The 18,837-nt window shown below is 37.1% G+C and overlaps 6 protein-coding genes across 7 annotated transcripts; 3 read left to right on the top strand and 3 right to left on the bottom strand.

The window, feature by feature from the left end:
- Positions 1-352: 352 nt before the first annotated feature.
- On the bottom strand, positions 353-2,739 carry LOC107905956 (uncharacterized). Its single transcript, XM_016832759.2, has 3 exons — positions 2,602-2,739; positions 1,358-2,041; positions 353-1,203 (listed from the first exon to the last, which is right to left on the bottom strand). Exons 2-3 carry the CDS (start codon positions 1,938-1,940, stop codon positions 569-571), a joined length of 1,218 nt encoding a protein of 405 aa, XP_016688248.1. The 5' UTR covers positions 1,941-2,041; positions 2,602-2,739; the 3' UTR covers positions 353-568.
- Positions 2,740-3,153: 414 nt separating this feature from the next.
- On the bottom strand, positions 3,154-4,611 carry LOC107905958 (oxygen-evolving enhancer protein 3, chloroplastic). Its single transcript, XM_016832761.2, has 3 exons — positions 4,195-4,611; positions 3,727-4,022; positions 3,154-3,544 (listed from the first exon to the last, which is right to left on the bottom strand). Exons 1-3 carry the CDS (start codon positions 4,493-4,495, stop codon positions 3,446-3,448), a joined length of 696 nt encoding a protein of 231 aa, XP_016688250.1. The 5' UTR covers positions 4,496-4,611; the 3' UTR covers positions 3,154-3,445.
- Positions 4,612-4,734: 123 nt separating this feature from the next.
- LOC107905954 (kinesin-like protein KIN-14C) lies at positions 4,735-10,147 on the top strand. The gene is made up of 17 exons (XM_016832756.2): positions 4,735-5,242; positions 5,337-5,576; positions 5,661-5,805; positions 5,879-5,988; positions 6,075-6,194; positions 6,276-6,479; positions 6,844-7,053; positions 7,131-7,205; positions 7,319-7,465; positions 7,539-7,674; positions 7,763-7,872; positions 8,162-8,323; positions 8,424-8,644; positions 8,967-9,048; positions 9,145-9,249; positions 9,330-9,434; positions 9,694-10,147. The coding sequence occupies exons 1-17, from the start codon at positions 5,198-5,200 to the stop codon at positions 9,871-9,873; spliced, it is 2,397 nt and encodes a 798-aa protein (XP_016688245.1). The 5' UTR covers positions 4,735-5,197; the 3' UTR covers positions 9,874-10,147.
- Positions 10,148-10,489: 342 nt separating this feature from the next.
- On the top strand, positions 10,490-12,061 carry LOC107905960 (thioredoxin-like protein CXXS1). The gene is made up of 3 exons (XM_016832762.2): positions 10,490-10,877; positions 11,131-11,253; positions 11,749-12,061. Exons 1-3 carry the CDS (start codon positions 10,776-10,778, stop codon positions 11,899-11,901), a joined length of 378 nt encoding a protein of 125 aa, XP_016688251.1. The 5' UTR covers positions 10,490-10,775; the 3' UTR covers positions 11,902-12,061.
- Positions 12,062-12,657: 596 nt separating this feature from the next.
- Positions 12,658-14,784, top strand: LOC107905957 (transcription factor ILR3). Of its 2 annotated transcripts, none has more exons than XM_016832760.2 (5): positions 12,658-13,219; positions 13,573-13,635; positions 13,736-13,813; positions 13,890-14,052; positions 14,221-14,784. In XM_016832760.2, the coding sequence occupies exons 1-5, from the start codon at positions 13,038-13,040 to the stop codon at positions 14,485-14,487; spliced, it is 753 nt and encodes a 250-aa protein (XP_016688249.1). In that variant the 5' UTR covers positions 12,658-13,037; the 3' UTR covers positions 14,488-14,784. The 2 variants fall into 2 exon arrangements, with proteins under 2 accessions (XP_016688249.1, XP_040949882.1); XM_041093948.1 differs by having other exon boundaries at positions 12,658-12,793.
- Positions 14,785-14,827: 43 nt separating this feature from the next.
- LOC107905955 (sulfite exporter TauE/SafE family protein 5) lies at positions 14,828-17,763 on the bottom strand. The gene is made up of 4 exons (XM_016832757.2): positions 16,490-17,763; positions 15,620-15,754; positions 15,407-15,532; positions 14,828-15,305 (listed from the first exon to the last, which is right to left on the bottom strand). The coding sequence occupies exons 1-4, from the start codon at positions 17,285-17,287 to the stop codon at positions 14,997-14,999; spliced, it is 1,368 nt and encodes a 455-aa protein (XP_016688246.1). The 5' UTR covers positions 17,288-17,763; the 3' UTR covers positions 14,828-14,996.
- Positions 17,764-18,837: the final 1,074 nt, after the last annotated feature.

Genomic DNA, 18,837 nt, shown 5'->3' on the forward strand with positions numbered 1-18,837 from the left:
TATCTTCTATAAAGACTTTTTTTTTAATTAATTGGTTTTTAAATAATATTTTGTTTTATCCAAGAAAGTAAGTGTACATTGTAAGTTTAATATTTACTTCTTTTTAGTAATTATATGTTTAGTTATTTGTTTTTTTATTTTATTTAGTTTTTCACATAATAGTACATTATCTATGTGGAGTTGATGATTTGGAAAAAAGAGTTCTACAAATTGAATTTTTATCGGTGGGTTTAATAATTCATTAACAGTGTTAACACTAACTGCTATGATTAAACACATATTGATAGTTCACGTACTACATTGAATATTTTCATAGTATAAGTACCATTTGAACATTTTATAAAAGTATAGATACGAAATATGAAAATATCTTTAATTAAAAATAATTAATGTAATTTGCGGTTGTCCTTTATTTGAAATAAATTACTTTGAGATTTATTCTAGATAATAACGACAAGAATTAATAACCACCTAGAAGGTTGAGAAAGGAAATAGGATCCAGTGAAAATAGACAACATGTTTGATGAGTACAACATATTCCTCTCAAAGTCAAAATTTGAGTGGTCAATCAATTTTTGCAGATGATTAATATAAAACAAGGGAGGAGAGCTCTAGGGCTTAGTGAATAGAGTTCCTCAATATTTGAATGGCAATCAGCTTTTCCAGCCACTGAATCGAAGCTTGATTGACCTTCCATTTCCCGCATTTTCTCTAAACCTTTAACAACCCTCCCTGCAATTACCCTGCACACTACCAGAGCTTTTCTTAGGGAATGCTGTTCTTTATCAAGTTCAACACTCTCCATAGCCCTTTTACTTGTGGAAGAAGTTAAAACACCCCAGCATCCGTTGGCTTCCTTCTTGCTGAAAAACCCTTGTCTTAGAATTTGACACACTTCGCATTGATCCAATGTGCAGAGGCTTGAAGTGTTTTCCATGCCAAGAGAGCATGCAACGGTTGAGCCATAGAACCTCAAAAGCTCATTCCCATCAGCTAGGCAACGTGGATGTTTCTTGGATAGTTTATTTGCCTTGAGCTTTACCATTTCTCTGTAATCTTCAAATTGCACAAGAGTTCTTTGCATGTTGTGAATCTTCAGTATCCTTTCAATTTCACCAAATTTATTTTCAGGCTCCAAAAAACTTGTTTGGCAAATTAATTCCACTATTTTCTTGGAGGAGTCTCCTTCAGAAAGTGCCGTAACTGCACATATGAGATGACTTTCAAGTTTCTCGATAACCAGAACAACATAATTTTAAAAGAACCAATAAATCACAGAATGTAAAACTAAAATTGTCATCCTAATTGACAGATGAAAAATACATATAAATGTTCATACATGAGTAATGAACTTTACCAGCATGCGTGGAAAGATGATGTGATTCTATGGCTTCCAAATTTTTAAAAATTTCACCACATTTCTGGCAAACATAACGTTGGGACTCAAAATCAAGGGATCTTCTAGGCTTGGAAGAAGAGATGCCACAGCTACTTCTCATGAGTGAAGGACCCGCAATGATCTTCCTCGACCTTCTGCTATTGTAGGCCGGTTCCATAAAACGGTCTCCAGGACCAGGTGTGCCAGGCCTAAGGGTTCCCACAAAAGTTGAACCCCCCTTGCCATCATCATTAGCTGAGCACTGAGTCTTGATCTCGAGAACACATTTGGAGTCGGTGAAAACGTCTTGATGGGTTATCTGATTGATAATCTCACTGCTCGCTATAGATGTCGGGCTGCCAATTCGTGGTGCCTTGTCAGCCTGTCTCTTGCTTCCATGAATGACATCTCTCAAGTTAGATAAGGATCTTGAACACCCTGAACTACATAAACATGGGCTGTTTTTCTCAGTGCTGTCGTCGGCTGCTGGTTCCTTCACATCAGGCAACTTTGGTTTACAGTTGACTGATCTCTTGAGACTAGTTAACCAAGCTGAAGACATCTTATTCTCCCTTGCTTTGAACCCCTTTTTCTCTTCTCTACCAGTATGTTTTTTCTATGTCTCCAATCTCCACAACTCCTAAAAGTCTCACCTTTCACACCCTATGATTGCGCCATTAGAATTAAACAAGACAAGCATACATACCATCACGGAAAGCTATATTTAGTTCGCGCATATTGTTTCTGTTTTTGTGCACTATTCTCTGTGTTTGGCAATTATTTCCTTGCTTGGACCAGCCATACACATTACAAAATCTAGGCAAGGTTTCAGACAGAGAAAAATGGGAAACAAAGCTAATCTTAGGCAATAAGTTAAGAAGATTCCTAAGAAGTACTTGCCAAATATATTCAATCAATAAGTTGCCTGGCCGTTTCTTTTTCTTCTCCTCTGATTTTCTTTTTTTAAAAATAAAATTTCCCAATTAATGAATCACTAATTATTAGAGATCCGAATCCATTATTAGGAGTATCAGACATTTCAGAGATTTTATAGTACTTATTTCCGTGAAACATGTAAAGAAACATTTGCCTTAACTCCCTGTCTTGTCTATGAAGTCTTCACAGTTTAAGTCACAGGATTTAAACTTGAGTGCCGATCAGTATTATATATATGAATGTTTTTTTGGAAAACTTTGAAGAGAAGAGTTGCATAGGGCTTTAACCTTGATTTATGAAGTCAACATATAACAATTTTGTCACCGCAACCTTGGCTTTGTTGGCTGATGTTAGATACTTGATCATCTCCATTAATATCGGATGACACCAAAGTCTTTATGACTTGATGTAAGGCTCTTGTTCTTACGTGCCAAGCGTAGCATGCGGGGGCATGAATTACTGTCACGTCCAGAACAGAGAAATCAATCAGAACAAATATTAATGTTTTGTAAGTTTAGAAAGATGATTATCACTCTACCTGCTGGAAACATGTTTAAGTACGTTTTTATGCTACAATCCAAATGAATTGAAGTCGTAGTTTTCACACTTCAACATGCTAACAGAACATGATCATATTCCAATTATTAATTTTCGTTATTATCTGTTATAAATCAATACAACTATTAAGTGTGAAAAGCATACTGTTTTGCCCTGTTTAATTGTATTTTCTTCTTCCGTATTTTTGGACATTTAAAGCTTCAAGACGAAAGAATGAACAATAATGCCAGAGTACTTGAAAATTAGGAGATAAAATTTCAAGTAAAAGATGAAAATACTAGTATGAAAACCTTAGTTCAATAGCAGAGTAAATTAAAAACCAAGTTTGAGTATGAACCGAATCGAGCTAAACTTTGTGCATCAAATTTTTGATTTGAGCTGAGATCAACCCTAGCAACGGACCAACTCGGCTTGGTTACAGGTAAATACGTGAATGGAGATGCAATGTGCATGGTTTCTGATGCATAAAGGCTTTGATATGGTCTTGTTGATAAAGCTTCCCTTTGGAAAGCATAGACATGTACAAACTATGAACAGTGATTTATGCTTACATCCAAAATACAACAATTCATCTTAGCCAAGTTTGGAAATAACATCGTTTAGAGTAGATGCGGTCTCAGCATAATACTTTTCTGCTTCAGGAGTGCTCTTGATCTTGGCTGCATGGTCAAGCTTGAAGAAACAAAAGAAAATCCATATCAGAACTGACAAGGTGAACTTGATTGGACAATTCATCATTCAATGGCAAATACGAGGTATCTCAGCATTTAATCTCCAGTCGTTGACACTATCTATAGGGCATTAGTTTGATGTAAACTATATGGCAAAAACGAAAAGCAAATTTCAAAACTTACTTCGTCAATGGTGTCGAAGAGCTTTTTAGTGAGTTCTTTGAGAGACTTCTTTTCATCTTTGGGCTTTGAGGAAATGACGGTGTTTAGGTCATAGCGGAGATACTCAGCCTTAAGACGGAGATCATTCTGGACATAGGGCCAAGCCTTTTTGTCAATCAAACTCTTGACACCAAGAATGTCTTTGGCTGATTCCTTTGCCCTTTGAGCTGCCTGCTCTGGAGTAAGTGGTTGGAGGTAGAACCTATTTTTGTATGGCAGATTAAGGTCTCTTGGCTCATCTGAATTCAGAGTTCCAGCTGCCAAAATGCCCCCATTTTTGTCAAATATGTAACAATTCCATTTTCAACCTACAATTTCAAGTTTTCATTTTCTTTGTAGACCATGGCCAACAGACACAAATTCAACCAAATTCCCCTCCAAACAGAACTAAATGCAAGGTGGAAAACAAAAGATAAATCGGCGACTTACGCAATCCACCGGAGGGTGGGGGAGGCGGGCCGACCTTGATGCTTCTTGCATCGGCAAGCACAGCTTGAACAAAGGACCCTGTGGCCAAACCAGCAGCAGCAAGACCCAGCACGGCTCTGCGTCCTGTTTCAGGCTCGGTAGGTACCTGTTGGGCTCTGACGGTGAAACCAGGCGTAGCCACACCCAGTCTTTTGCTGCTACCAATGTTCAAACGGTTTTGGCCACTGACCCGGAGGCTGCCTTCGAGGACAGTCTGCGAGGAGCCACGTAAGCCTGCCATGGATGCCATTGCTTGCGCCATCTTCACAACAATCTGACTTACTATGTCGGGAAATGTGGAATAATGGTTTTTGTTTTTTAACGGTGTTATTCAGGTTTGATCCAATTTTTATTTTTTTCAGTGATGTTGATTGGTTTTGGCCTTTTGCGCAGGCACCTTATCTGCCATTTTCTACTTTGGATAACACGGATATGGCCTTAACCAATTGTTCTTAGACACGTGGTTGTCGATGATTTTGACATTCGACATGTTAGATTTCAGTGTAATGTTGACCTGCTTGTATTTTGGATCGTCGGCTCTGCAAGGAGTTTGATGCTTACGTCAGCAGTTGTTGACTAATTATCAGAGGCCCAATGTTTGAGTCCACACCTGGGTCAAGAGGATCAATATTAATGGGCTAAGCTACCCGACCCAAATGGGTCCAACTCCGAAAGACGTTAACGTTAGTAATTTTTTATTTTTCATTTCGTAGGAGAGGGCGCCAGATCTAATTTCAAATCAATTCAAAAAATCCACTCCCGAAGGCTCACAACGCTCTCTCTTTCGCTCTCCAAACCCTAACGTTCTAATTTGTTTCCCCAAATCCACATTCTTCAAGAGAATCAAATCGAAATTCCAATCTTCAAGTCCCTTTTCTCTGATATCAACGTCCCATACAACACTAGGATAAACTAAACGACTCTAACCAATAGCTTCAACTGAGTTTTTGACTGAGTTACAACTATGGCTTCCCGCAACCAGAACCGACCGCCTCGCAGCCCCTCCACCGTAAGCGGTTTTTCAATTTGTTTTAGTTTTATGAATTTTTTTAATGTTTCAATCTGTTTGTTTTAATTTTTACTGTTCTTATTATTAATTTCAGAGGAAGGAAATTGGAGATGAAAATCCGTTAGACAAACGGAGAAGGCTTGGAGCATTAGGAAGAGGAGTAGGACCCACAGCAACAGGGCGAACCCGACGAGCTTTTTCAGCTGTTAACAATCTCCAAGACGCCACAACCGCTGCTAACGCCGAGAACGCTGAGGAATGTCATGAATTCACTAAAGAAGAAGTGGAAGCGATTTTGAATGAGAGGCCGAAAGCTAAAAAGTTCGATCTGAAGGTAAAGCTATTATTGCAATTAGTTTTTTTTGTCCTTTTGTAGATTTTAATTTTGTCATTTATTTATTTTTTATTTTTATTGTAGGCTAAATATGAGCACGCGGCTGAACATAATAAAAGGCTTAAGCTTTGTGTGAAATGGTTTCAACAATGTGATGAGAATCATGTACTTGATAAAGAGAAGCTTAAGAATTCATTAGAGTCTGCTGAGAAAAAATGCATTGATACAGGTAATTTTACTTCTTCCTAAACATTAATTTGCACTACTGCTTGATTTATGTTAATTAAAATTTGATTCTGCAGAGTTAGAGAAGAAAAACAAGGAGGAAGAATTGAATGCGGTTATTTCTGAGTTAAGGGACAGTAATGCGTCCTTACAGGAGAAGCTTTCGAAGGAAGTGTCTGAAAAGCTGGTATGATATCAATCTTAAAAATCTATTGTGCATAGATGCTCTTCTTTAATGGTTCTTTTATATATGTGTTTGGTTTTAATAACTAGGATGCTATTAACCGCCATAAAAGTGAAATTGAAGCTAGGGTTACTGCTGAAAAGTCAGTTGCTTCTTTGACAGAAGATCTTCAGAAAGCTCAGCAGGATATAGCAGCTGCGAATGAGAGGGTAGGGTAATATACATATTGAATTTGATGCTATTATTAAATTAGTGTCTACTTACAGGCTGAATTTTGTTGTATTTTGCAGGCTGCATCACTTGACAATACACACAAGCGATTACAAGAGTACATCCTGAGTCTTCAACAGTACAATTCCAAATTAATCACTGACCTTGAAACAGTCCGTGAGTCGCTCAAACGTGTAGAAAAGGAGAAATTGACAATAGTGGAGAATCTTAGCTCTCTAAGGGGCCACTGTAGTTCATTGCAAGAGCAATTAACTTTGTCAAGAGTATGGTTTTTGCTTTAGCCTGCTGTATAATTTTTCTTAGCTTATTCAGTTGTTTCTTTTGCTTCCCTTCCCCTTTTTCCCTCCATATGCTTCATTGGAGTTGTTTGACCTTATTTTAATGTTGCCATTGTTTGGTTAAGTTAGATTTTCATGATGACTAATTCTGAACTGGCAAAAGCATTTTCAGGTCTTTAGTGCAACTTTCTGTTTTATTTGTCAACCTAAGTGATGTAACCTTCGGTTTTTATAGTAGCTGGTTTGTGATATACATGTCCTCATACATGCCAACTGTTCATTTTATTCTATAGCACTTAGGTTTGCATGGAGGCAACCTGTATTATCCTTTGGTTGTTATTATTTTCAGGCTTCACAAGATGATGCTGTTAATCAAAAGGAAACATTAGTTAATGAAGTCAAATGTCTACGAGGGGAACTACAACAAGTGAGGGATGATCGTGAACACCAAGTGTCAAAAGTTCAAGCCTTATCTGCCGAAATAGTGAAGTTCAAGGAAAGTACTGGAAGATCATTTGCAGAATTAGATAACTTGACTATGAAATCAAAATCCTTGGAGGTTGGTTGACTTTCTTAATACCAAATAGTAAAATCCATTTGGGCCAGCTTTCCTAGATTGCTTTTTACCTTTTGCAGGAAACATGCTCTTCTCAGAGGGAGCAACTAAGAATACTGGAACTTCAGCTTGCAGCTGCAAACGAGAAACTAAAGGTAACAATGGCAATGCTTAAAATATAGACTTTATTTTCTTTATCTTCTTCTGCAAAAATATCATCAATCTGTCTCCTGATATCATAGCTTTTTCTTCCTTTTCCTTTCTCCAGAGGGCTGATTTATCAGCTTCAGAAACAAGGGTGGAATATTTAGAACAAAAAAGAACCATACAAGAACTACAAGATCGATTGGCAGATATGGAACATAAACTGATTGAAGGAGAGAATTTGAGGAAAAAGCTGCACAATACTATTTTGGTACTACAAGATCGATTGCCCTCCATTTGTCGCTTGTAATTATGTGATGATACTAACTTACCTATAATTGCAGGAACTGAAAGGGAATATTCGTGTATTTTGTCGGGTACGTCCTCTATTACCGGATGATGGTGTGGCAGAAGGTGCAGTAGTCTCTTATCCTACATCAACGGAATCTCTTGGCCGTGGAATTGACTTGATACAAAATGGTATGAATTTTCTGTTCTTTCATTGCTATTCAATTTCTGTTCATGTCAAAAGCAACAGCCTTAATAAATTTTATCTCATTGTTAACAGGGCAAAAGTATCCTTTCACATTTGACAAGGTTTTCAATCCTGAAGCTTCACAGCAAGATGTTTTTGTGGAGATATCCCAGTTGGTCCAGAGTGCCCTTGATGGATACAAGGTGATTTACCTACTTTATAGTTTATACTTGTGTTTTTGAGAGTGGTGGGAAGGATTGTTTTTTCTTTTTCTTTCTTTTCAAAACTAAGGAAGATTTACATTTAAAGGTAGGTAATTCCTTTTGCACATACTTGTCTTCTTTGAAGCTAAATCCTGAATGTCTATTCTGATAGTTGAGTTATAAAATCACTAGCAATTGTCTATGGTTGCTATTTGATCTACATTATTTGCCTCTAGATACAGAGGAAATATGCATTCACAGGCTGTTGGTGGGTTGTTTTGTTTTCCAGGTTTGTATATTTGCCTATGGACAGACAGGATCAGGTAAGACTTATACTATGATGGGAAGGCCAGAAGCCCAAGAGCAAAAAGGGTTGATACCTCGTTCGTTGGAGCAGATATTCCAAAGTAGCCAGTCACTGCAGGCACAAGGATGGAAATACAAAATGCTGGTAATTGTTTTAATCATGGTTAATCATGATTACAAAATTCTGGTTTCCACCGATTACATTGGTTAATCATGGTTTTAATCATCCCTTTATAAAATTTTAGGCTTCAATGTTGGAAATATACAACGAGACCATTCGTGATTTGTTATCAACCAATCGATCTATTGGTTCAGATCCAACGCGTGCAGAAAGTGCAGTTTCTGGAAAGCAGTATACAATTAAACATGATGCAAATGGTAATACACATGTCAGTGATCTGACCATTGTCGATGTTAGTACCATAACAGAGATTTCCTCTCTTTTAAGGCAGGCTGCTCAAAGCAGGTAAAATTGTTTACAATCTTGATGAATTTTTTTCCAATGTTGAACTGATTTGTCTTGCATTATGCATCTACCTTAGTTTGAGTAAGTTTCTACAGTGTTAAGTTGGAATTAAAATTGTTCCAGAAATTTCCCAAGTGAATGACTTTTTATGGAAAGACTTGGTTCTTTTAAATTACTAATCACTACAAACTATGAAATGTTTATGAATGATGAGGCAGTTAGTTTCTAGTGTAGGTAGCACAAAACTAAAAGAGTTTCTTCTTAATGACCATGTTACGGTACATTTGGATATTCAAGGGGGTTCTATTTTTCTGTTTTCCAGGTCTGTGGGCAGGACGCAGATGAATGAACAATCGTCTAGAAGTCACATGGTTTTTACATTAAGGATATTGGGCATAAACGAGGTAATTGTACTTCCTTTGAGTGCGTTCTTTATGTTGAATCTCTTGATAACCCTGTTTCTTATGTATACTGACATTTCTTTCCTTTGGTTCTGTAAGGGGACTGAGCAACAAGTACAGGGTGTCTTGAATCTCATTGATCTTGCAGGAAGTGAACGATTGTCAAAGAGTGGTGCAACTGGAGATAGGTTGAAGGAGACTCAGGTGTTTACATACTACTTGATTTTTCCTTTTCATAAATTGTTCTTTAATGTTATTACGCTGACGTCTTTCAATAAAACTAGGCCATTAACAAGAGCTTATCGAGTTTGAGTGATGTCATATTTGCGTTGGCCAAAAAGGAGGATCATGTGCCTTTTAGGAATTCCAAGCTGACATATCTTCTCCAGGTAAAGTGCTCTTAAAGAACTTGTAATATTTTATACCTTCTCTTGTTGATGCTAACTCTGTTTGATGATATCATATTTGAGTTCACATTACCGTAACGGTTCCTCCTCCTGAATGTAGCATCACTTTGACAAACATACCTTCTTTTAATACATTACATGGGGGCATAATCTATGATAGCATTGAGTTTGTTGTTGTATATCATAATTATCAATGAATGACTGTATTTCCTTTTAAATTTGTTTCCATCCACAATTACAGCCTTGTCTTGGTGGAGATTCAAAAACCCTTATGTTTGTGAATGTATCACCGGATCCTTCTTCGGTGGGTGAGTCTCTGTGCTCCCTCCGTTTTGCTGCTAGAGTGAATGCATGTGAAATCGGAGTTCCCCGCCGTCAGATGACATTGCGAGCAGCTGATTCTCGGTTGAGCTGCGGCTGAAATGAAGTTCTGATTATTATCACATTCTTTTATAACTGTAGTCGTAACTATATTTTGTAATTCAAGTGTTATGCGTTGAATTTTTGTATCACTGTAGGGTTTCTGCTTGAGCTACTACTACTAATCACTTGTGTTCTTAGATTTATGCTGCTTCTGATAGGAAAAAAAAACGGTGCATTTTATTTGACTCTGGCACAAAAGTAACTCTTTCATTGTTGTATGATATAAAGTTCATCATTTGATGAATACAGAAACAAAGGAATTCTATGTTTTATCAGAGTTCAGTTTTAGGCTTTTGCTTTCTTACTGTTCTTCAAGTTCTAATTCGATATTTCGTCAAGTATATAAGCAGACTGGGATTTCAGAACACTGGAAGACACCTTTCTGTAAACATGCTAAAACAAGGTTTTGACAAAACTGAAACGAATTTCATGGCCACAAAAAAAAAAAAAACACTTCATATTTTCTCTTCTAATGAAAAAGTAACAAACTGGGGAGATATTTTATTTGTGATGGACATTGTAGTTCTAGACGTCTAGAACCTTCAAGTATCTCCAAAAGAAAAGATAAACGTATTAATATTATATACAGAATAGGAATGGCAGCTAATATGACAAAAGTATATAATGAAATCTACAGCGTTAACAAGTTGAAATTATCAAGATCAAGGGAGGAAAAAACAGGGGTTTTATCAGGAGAACGCCCACAGTAATTTCAAAGGGTTCCTTTTGTCTTTTCCTTCAAGGTTCATCTTACAATTTCGATCAAAATAATGTGGGCCTAGCTTTAAATGTATTGTCGTAGTCTAAAAAGACATTTCTCTTGTTCAAACAAGCAAAGCCAACAACCAAAGCATCAAGGAGAACCGCCTAGGGAGGTGAAAGAGCAGGAAGGAGAAAAACATGGAGGCTCCAGAGCAGCATAACAAGTCCAGAGTTGTGAAGATTGACTCTGTTGAATCCTGGGACTTCTATTTTAACCAAGCTACAAATCAAGGCTGCCCAGTAAGCTATTCAATCAGTCACCTCCATGTCTATTTTCTTTCTAGTGGTAATAGTTTAGCGTTGGTCCTCGTCCTCCATCATTGTTCCTTACAACAATCCCATCTGTCCCCTTTGCTTTGTCTTATAAAAGTTCCATATCCACATTCCACGGTTCATGTCTTTATCATAAATGGTCAGTCTGTTGATCTCAACCAAGGAATTTGTTATGGTTTATTTTTTAATTTCAGTTTTTTTTCTTCTGGATTTGTTGTAGATTGTTGTACACTTTACTGCTTCATGGTGTATTCCTTCAGTGACCATGAACCCCTATTTTAAAGAACTGGCCTCAGCTTTTCAAGATGCCCTGTTTCTCACCGTTGATGTTGATGATGTTAAGGTAACAACTATATGATCTGTTGATATTTTGTTCAGATTTGAGTTTTAAAATAATAGGTTGGCAATTTGGCATTTAAATTTAGACTTCACACCTACTGATCACAATGGAGATAGAGCTGTTTGTAATCCACACAAATTTTATTAGGACTAAATTGAAAAGAAAATTGGAGGACCTAATACAATTTTACATTATTTTCAACTCATTATACAAAGATAATTTAAAATTTTTAAAAAAATTAGGACCAAATCCCAAATAGATCTTAAAAAATTGAGGGGCCCGCCCCTCAACTACGCCCCTGGTCTGGCTTGTAAGTTGGATCATCACAACTTGTGGATTGGAGGATAAGTATCATTCCTTTTGTGATAAGGATGATTTCTTTTGGTATTATTAGGTATAGTGGGTTCACATTGTGCTCTATTTTTTAATTCCAGATTAGGTTTCTGGTTAGGTCAAGCGGTTTAGCAATGATATATATATATGAGTTGATTATTGTAGGAGGTAGCAACGAGGATGGAGGTGAAGGCAATGCCAACATTTTTACTGATGAAGGGAGGGACTGTAGTAGAGAAGTTGGTGGGAGCAAACCCAGAAGAGATAAGGAAAAGGATTGATGCCTTTGTGCAATCCAATCGTGTATATGTCGCATAGTATGGATGCTTGTGATGTCTATACATGTTTGAAGGTGTAAAAAAAGGTGTTTGCATCGCGTTCTTATAAGTGTGATTGATAAGATGGCACTCTAGAACCCGATTCACTTGACCATATTTGTTGTATAAAGCATGAAGATATCGAATTTCTTGTTTTGTTATTATCGAGTGGTGAAAGTGAAGGGGGTTAAACTTCAAACTTTTTTTTTTAAATTTGCTTCCTAAGCGGCGGACCAAAATAGCCCTATTTCCTGGGCTTACAAATGAGAATTTCATAGCTAATCTACAAGTCTATTATTTTTCTAGTGATTGAAAGAATTAAACATAAAAGCCCAATTCCAGAAAGGACTGTTGTTTATTTTTGGAGTTAATTAAACTAAATATTCCCAAATTATGAATTTTATTTTAAATTAATCCTGAAATTTTAAAATATTTTTATTACATTTATATTAATTAGGTTATTATTATTATTATTAAAGCTGTTAATTTATATGTTAATAACATGTCAGTACAATTTAAAATGAAAATCTTAAATAAAAGTTAAAACTAAAATAAATTAAAACTGAACATGAAAATGAAAATGAAATATTAAACAGTAATTTTTTTAAAAATGTTTCAAAAATTTTAACAGATCTTATAAAATGTGAATTTAATGTCTCATTTAATAGTTAAATTAATAATTTTAATAAAAATAACTTCGTAATTTTGATAATTTTAAAATGTAATTAAAATAGGTAAACATTTTAAAATGTGGGAACAATATTATAAAATGAAAGCAACACAGACTCTTCTTGCGTAGGCGAAACCGAAAGGATGTGGCCGTGGTGTGGTGACTTTAGTTGTGACAGTGGTGGAGTGCAAGTGACATTAAAAAGAAACAACTTTGGGAAAAGGTAAAAAGGAGTAGACTTTCTCTCAAATGATAAATCTCTTTCGGTTCCCGAGTCCAAATCCAAAGAAAATATTCCCCACCTTTCCTCACCATCACATTCTTCCCTCACAGATTCCCCCAAATCAACCAAATTCACTCGTTCCATATCTCCAATCTATCTCTCTGTTCTCTTTTGTTTTGTTTTCTTCACTTCCTGCATCAAACATCTTCCGCTGTCTGGCATAACTGAATCCTTGCCGGGAAAAATGATATCCCGGCGGCAACCGGGTGCAGAGGACCTGGTCTCCTCTGACAATCCCAATGCTTGGATTTTTGATGATTATGGTTTGTTAGAAGACATTCCTGTCCCTGGTGGTGATCTTCCCTCACTTGACCCTTCAGCCCCAATCTGGTCATCTCCTTCCCTTACTTGCTCTACTCCTCTCAGGTTCCTCTTTTCTCCCTTTTTCTTCATTGCTTATGAACTTCGAAATGACATGGAATTCATTACTAGTTGTAAACCTCATGTTAGGTTAGCTCAACTTTCAAGTGGGCAAAAGTTCCAAGGAAGGATTTTTCTAACATTATAGTTCTCAAAGCAATGATTTTTTTTTTTACAACTTTTGTAGTTCTGTTTCCAGTTTGTTATTTGTTTAGCCTTATATTTTACCATTATGTTTAGCAATGGACTAAGTGGTTGGCAAGCTACCAAGGCCCCCAGTTTCTCCTTCAAGTTAGGCTATGTTAATTTTCTCACTGTTCTTGAAACCTGCTCATTGACCTTTCTTCATGCTTCTGCAGTGTTGAATTCACTGAATCGTTTGGGAATTCAGACAATCTTAATGAAACAGGCTCCCGAAAACGGTATGTAACTACTTTATTTTGCTTTTGTTATTGTATATTGCCATTGTGCTTGGTTTCATACCTGGTTTGCTTTAGTAATCCCTTCCCTATTCTGTCTCAGGATGAGGTCTGGATCATCCAGTGCATCTGGGTCCAAAGCTTGCAGAGAAAAGATGCGAAGGGATAAGCTAAATGACAGGCATGTATTGTTGTCCCTATTTCTCTCCCTTCAACCCAATTTGCTTCCTCTGATATTTGTCTGTTAATGTCTCAAGGTTCCTAGAATTGGGTTCTATCCTAGAGCCTGGAAGGTCTTCCAAAGTGGACAAGGCTGTAATATTAGTTGACGCTGCTCGGATGGTTACTCAATTACGGGATGAGGCCCAGAAACTGAGGGAGTCAAATGAGAGTCTGCGGGAGAAGATTAATGAGCTTAAGGTGAGCTTGGATTTTGATGTTCATTTATTCTATGTTATATTTGGCAGTATACATGTACAAGTGTTGCATGTTAAAAAATTTATTAGATGCATCAGTATTGCTTAAAATTTCCAGGTGGCTTGAGTATCCATTTCTTCTTGTATATGATGGGCTGAGTTCTATTTGTAGGCTGAAAAGAACGAACTTCGTGATGAGAAGCAGAGGCTAAAGACCGAGAAAGATAATCTCGAGCGGCAAGGAAAGGCATTAGGTTCTCAGCCAGGATTCATACCTCAGGCTCCTGCTATTCCTACTCCATTTTCTACCCCAAGCCAAGTTGTTGGTGGGAAACTGGTGCCTTTCGTTGGCTATCCCGGAGTTTCCATGTGGCAGTTCTTGCCTCCTGCTGCTGTCGATACATCACAGGATCATATGCTCCGCCCTCCTGTTGCGTAAGCTGGCAACCTGTTATTTTGAGGTTGCGTTCCTTAGCAGAAACAACCATTGTTCATAATTGTATCTGTCATCTCATCGGGTGTTGATCTTTTTGATCTGCACTGTTTACTATTTTACTCCCTTTTGAAAGAGTATGTGAAGTGAGAACTGAAAGCAATGTTTGAAACTACATTGATTGCTCGGATATTCTAACTTTTGTATCCCCAAAAGTTGGAAAGCATTGATTACATTGCAGTTAAAGCAGTTTTGTGTAACTTGTACGTGTAATCAAGTGAAACCAGCTTATTTGCTTTTTTACCTATTTGATTCCTTAGCTGCAATCGTTTGATAGCATCAGCCATTTGATGAAGTTGCCCTTTGATATTCCTTGAAAATGTTTTTATCTCTAAATGGGAAATGGAAACCTCAGATTCTTGTAAACACAGTAAGGTTTTTAATCTTCTACCTCTCGATTACAAAGTTAAAATATAACGCGGTTGGCTATCCAAACAGGTCTTCAAAATTTGATTTCAACAAGGTAGGTTGAATCCCATGTAATTTCCTGATGAGTAGTCGTCCCAAACATCAAGAGCTCCAAAGGTAGTCATCAAAATGGCACTCAGAGCCATCACCGTACCAACTGAGAACACAATTGGGGATGCCCTTCCGAACCGTTCTATGGCCTTCTGCACCACCACCAGCCCAAGAAGCGATGCAATGAAACAAATAACCGAAAATATAAGGGCAGTGCCGGTGTGCTCCATGCCCAACAATAAGTACTGGAATGCAGACATCGTGGATGAGAAGAAAACCATGAAAGAACATGTAGCTGCCGTCACCTGGAGCAAATGGTTACATCATTGCTTTTTGGCTTTTGCTGTAGATAAAACTATGGAACTCTATTATGGTTAAACAGGGATATGTAAACTGGTTTACTTGCCTCGGGGGCTACTCCAACTTGAAGAAGAAGTGGGCATATAAGCATGCCACCTCCGATTCCAAAAACTCCACCCAAGGCCCCAGCCATTAGAGCCATTAAGGGGAAAATTAGCTTGTTAACCAACCCCTTCACAAAAAAAGAAAAAAAATATAAAAACTTTTAATCATTTCTCAAGTAGCTGGCTAATTTTGTAAATAGATTTTTGTGAAGCACCTGCTGATTTGGACCTTGGCCTGCAATGGACTCTTTTCTGCGAAGGATCCATGCAGTAAAAGCTATGGCGAGGGGAACTTGAAGCAAGGAGAGAGAGCAATATCCTATTCCACAAGGCTTCAGTGGTATGACACCCTGCATGTTTCTTGAATAACTATGAACATTGAACATGCCATGATTGATCACATAGATTCAAGATCATCCCCATCATTCCATGCAATTTTAAATTTTTAAATAAAAGTTAAAAATCTCCTCTCTCTCTTTTTTATGCTTCTAATTTTGTAAAATTGATGCTATGTAAGGATTAAGATTAATACAAAAAGTGGGCACATAAACTGAAAGCTAGTGGACCATATATACTTAGCATAATGCCTATTGATAATTTTCACTCTCCAGGTAAATCCAAAATAAGGTAGCTTTCACTCTGCACTCCTTTTTATTTATTTATTTATGTTTCCAGTGGGTTTGCTGTAAAGAGAAAATAGACCTTGGCCTATAATCAACCCTTGAGCATCAGCAATTCTACCTATTATTTTAAATTCATTTTAGATTACACTAAGCTAATTACAGAATATACGAATTTCCTTAAAGTAGATGGTCCTTTAATTTCCAGGCAACTTTTGCAAAGGAAAGAATAGGGTATACACATAAAGCTGATTTGCAGAATCCTGTGAGATATTCTAACATAAGCCTAACAGTCAGGTAATACTTTTTCTTGAAAAATGGGATTGTTGTTATTATTTTCATTTAATAATCATTTCATAATCCGGACATTACAAGAGCAAGACGTATTTGAAAATGAAAACAGTAGGAAAGTCATGCAAAATTTATCCCAAAGAAAGACGAGACAATTAGACAAGAAAATGTTACCTGTCCATAGCGATTCCCACGAAGGAGATAGATGGCAAAGAAGGAAAACCAGACCATAATTAAGACCATCAGTTTCTTCCATGGAAACCTGCTACTACTTTCTTTATCTTCCGTATCCACCAAAGGTTTTTTTAGACTCTTAACCTCGCCGCTTTCACCATTTTCCAGTTCTCCGTACCCATCTAAGGTTCCTGGATGTCGACCCGATTCCTTTTTCCAAAGCCTGACCCCGTTTCCACAAGTCTTAATGGTAGACCAAACGAGGAAAACGGCAAACATGATGGTGATCAACCACTCTGGTAACACAAGGTTGCAAACTACTCCCACACTGACGCCTAATAACATGAATGGCTCCGACAAAAGTGCTATATCATAGTCAATCAAAGACTTACCCCCAAACATGGCACTTTGGGCACCCAAGTTAAACATAACATTCGCAACTGACCCTCCCGTCACCATGAAAGCTGAGAAACTAGAGGCAGTTTTGAGGTCTAAACAACCCACGAGGGTGAGAATGGGAATAAACAACCCTCCCCCACCAATGCCTCCCGCACTAGATATGGAGGCAGCTACGAAGCTCAACACTGCTGCTACCACTGTGGAGGTTGATAGCTCCAGTCTGTTCCCCTGCAACTTTAACAGGTGAAGAGTATTTTTCCTCCATTGGAGAGTTTTGTTGATGAAGCTCTCGATTGTGAGATTATCATCTAAAATAGGATGTTTTTGCGTTGAATGGGATTGGCCCTGGCTGATGAGGAAAATGAGAGAAACCCATCTTAGCAAATCCTGAATCTTCATTTAGCTGGCAATTTTTGGATGGTGCTGTTCGTGTGGAAAAGAAGAGTCCTAGGGAATGTTCTTATATTGAAGACGGGAATCTTGAATTGCATGGCAGTTTGTGGGAAAAAGAACAAAAAGGCGATCAATTTCAATATGGGTTTTTGAGATGACTTTTAACCATATTATTATAATAAACACATATATCTCATCCGCTTATACCCCCCCCCAAAAAAAATCTCCTTCACTTTATTGATGTCAGCTCCGTTTGTATCTTCCTTCTTCGGAGATTTAATTAAGCATTTTTTTATACAAACTAAGGATTACATGATTAAAAATATAATCATTAAATTTAAGAATTCAATATCTTATTTTTCTTTGTCATTCAACAGGCAAGTTCGACCTAAGGTTATATTGGGGATAGGGGGGGTGAAGCACAGCTAGTGCCCCTTCTCATTCCAAGCGGGACGTCAGTTACATACATATACAATTAATGGCAGAAAACTCCGAAAAACTTTGAAGTGAAACTAGACAAGTAAACAAAATGCAGGTATTGCTGCGGCAGGTTTTATCCTCTTGTAGGTTAATTTATTATAAGGTTGTTCCTAGTGGCACATGCTTTTTCTAACCATTAAGATTAACCCATTTGCATGCCTTGAAACTTTTAATGTAATATGAGGGAGAATTGTCATGTTTTCTTTTTTATGTTGAAATTCTAAAAACAATGTGCGTGTTAAACTTGATTAAACGTGTTGTGTTTGTTAAGGATATGCTGCTATGCAATTGCTTACAAAAAAACCGAGTGATGAAGGTTGGAAGTGGATAAAGAAATGGAGATATATAAGCAGACATTTTTGTGTTAATATGCATAACAATTGCAGCAAGAGTATTAAATTTCTCTTTTTCTCCTGAATAAAGTTCCTGTTTGTGTTTTGTACATGGAGTATCCTATTTTCCCCTCTTCTATCCAAATAAATGGAAGGATCAGTAAGAAAAATAAGGTGAAATAAAATTTATATTTTTATAATTTTTAAATAATTAAATCAAATTTTTATAATTTTAAAAGGATTATCAATTTAAAATTTTAAAAATTTTGTTGCATGTGTTTCACACTCAGCTAATAGACCAAGGAAACTGGTTTGCATTTGCATTTGCATTTCGTTGTTCAACAAGTGGAGGACTTAGAAATATCCCATGGACTAAAATTGGCCTAAAAAAGAGCGTGGTCCCACACTTTCCTAACTTATTAAAAACACTTATTAAAATGCAAAGAAGAACGACCCCTGAATTGGCTAATTTTTGGCGACCCTTCTGCTCACAAAAGAAGCACGGCGTTCAAGAATAAAGAAAAGTCAACAATCAATTGCAATTGATGAGAGCAAAAACTGGGAAGAAAAGAAGTGATCACCTGAAACTAGCTGTAAAAAACGGATTTTAGAGTCCAGACATATGTTTGGGGCTTTTAATTTTTATATGGGATGAATCCACATAGTGAAAACAGCAAAGCATCCCTCAGAAAATTTCGAGCTGATCTTCCCAAGGGAAGTAAGGGAAGGTTTAAGGTCTCAGTG

The sequence above is a fragment of the Gossypium hirsutum genome, chromosome D05, assembly GCF_007990345.1.
Source record: "Gossypium hirsutum isolate 1008001.06 chromosome D05, Gossypium_hirsutum_v2.1, whole genome shotgun sequence".
Classification (NCBI taxonomy): domain Eukaryota; kingdom Viridiplantae; phylum Streptophyta; class Magnoliopsida; order Malvales; family Malvaceae; genus Gossypium; species Gossypium hirsutum.

Coding starts and splice junctions, on each gene's coding strand:
- LOC107905956 (XM_016832759.2), bottom strand. CDS start 1,940: ATGTCTTCAGCTTGGTTAACTAGTCTCAAGAGATCAGTCAACTGTAAA. Junction 1,204..1,357: donor TCATCTTTCCACGCATGCTG/GTAAAGTTCATT, acceptor TCATATGTGCAG/TTACGGCACTTTCTGAAGGA.
- LOC107905958 (XM_016832761.2), bottom strand. CDS start 4,495: ATGGCGCAAGCAATGGCATCCATGGCAGGCTTACGTGGCTCCTCGCAG. Junction 4,023..4,194: donor CCCACCCTCCGGTGGATTGC/GTAAGTCGCCGA, acceptor GCATTTTGGCAG/CTGGAACTCTGAATTCAGAT. Junction 3,545..3,726: donor TCTTCGACACCATTGACGAA/GTAAGTTTTGAA, acceptor TGTTTCTTCAAG/CTTGACCATGCAGCCAAGAT.
- LOC107905954 (XM_016832756.2), top strand. CDS start 5,198: ATGGCTTCCCGCAACCAGAACCGACCGCCTCGCAGCCCCTCCACC. Junction 5,989..6,074: donor AGGAAGTGTCTGAAAAGCTG/GTATGATATCAA, acceptor TTTAATAACTAG/GATGCTATTAACCGCCATAA. Junction 7,873..8,161: donor GTGCCCTTGATGGATACAAG/GTGATTTACCTA, acceptor TTTGTTTTCCAG/GTTTGTATATTTGCCTATGG.
- LOC107905960 (XM_016832762.2), top strand. CDS start 10,776: ATGGAGGCTCCAGAGCAGCATAACAAGTCCAGAGTTGTGAAGATTGAC. Junction 10,878..11,130: donor CTACAAATCAAGGCTGCCCA/GTAAGCTATTCA, acceptor GATTTGTTGTAG/ATTGTTGTACACTTTACTGC. Junction 11,254..11,748: donor TTGATGTTGATGATGTTAAG/GTAACAACTATA, acceptor TGATTATTGTAG/GAGGTAGCAACGAGGATGGA.
- LOC107905957 (XM_016832760.2), top strand. CDS start 13,038: ATGATATCCCGGCGGCAACCGGGTGCAGAGGACCTGGTCTCCTCTGAC. Junction 13,220..13,572: donor ACTTGCTCTACTCCTCTCAG/GTTCCTCTTTTC, acceptor ATGCTTCTGCAG/TGTTGAATTCACTGAATCGT. Junction 13,636..13,735: donor GAAACAGGCTCCCGAAAACG/GTATGTAACTAC, acceptor ATTCTGTCTCAG/GATGAGGTCTGGATCATCCA.
- LOC107905955 (XM_016832757.2), bottom strand. CDS start 17,287: ATGAAGATTCAGGATTTGCTAAGATGGGTTTCTCTCATTTTCCTCATC. Junction 15,533..15,619: donor GCCAAGGTCCAAATCAGCAG/GTGCTTCACAAA, acceptor TTTTTTGTGAAG/GGGTTGGTTAACAAGCTAAT. Junction 15,306..15,406: donor AAGTTGGAGTAGCCCCCGAG/GCAAGTAAACCA, acceptor CATTTGCTCCAG/GTGACGGCAGCTACATGTTC.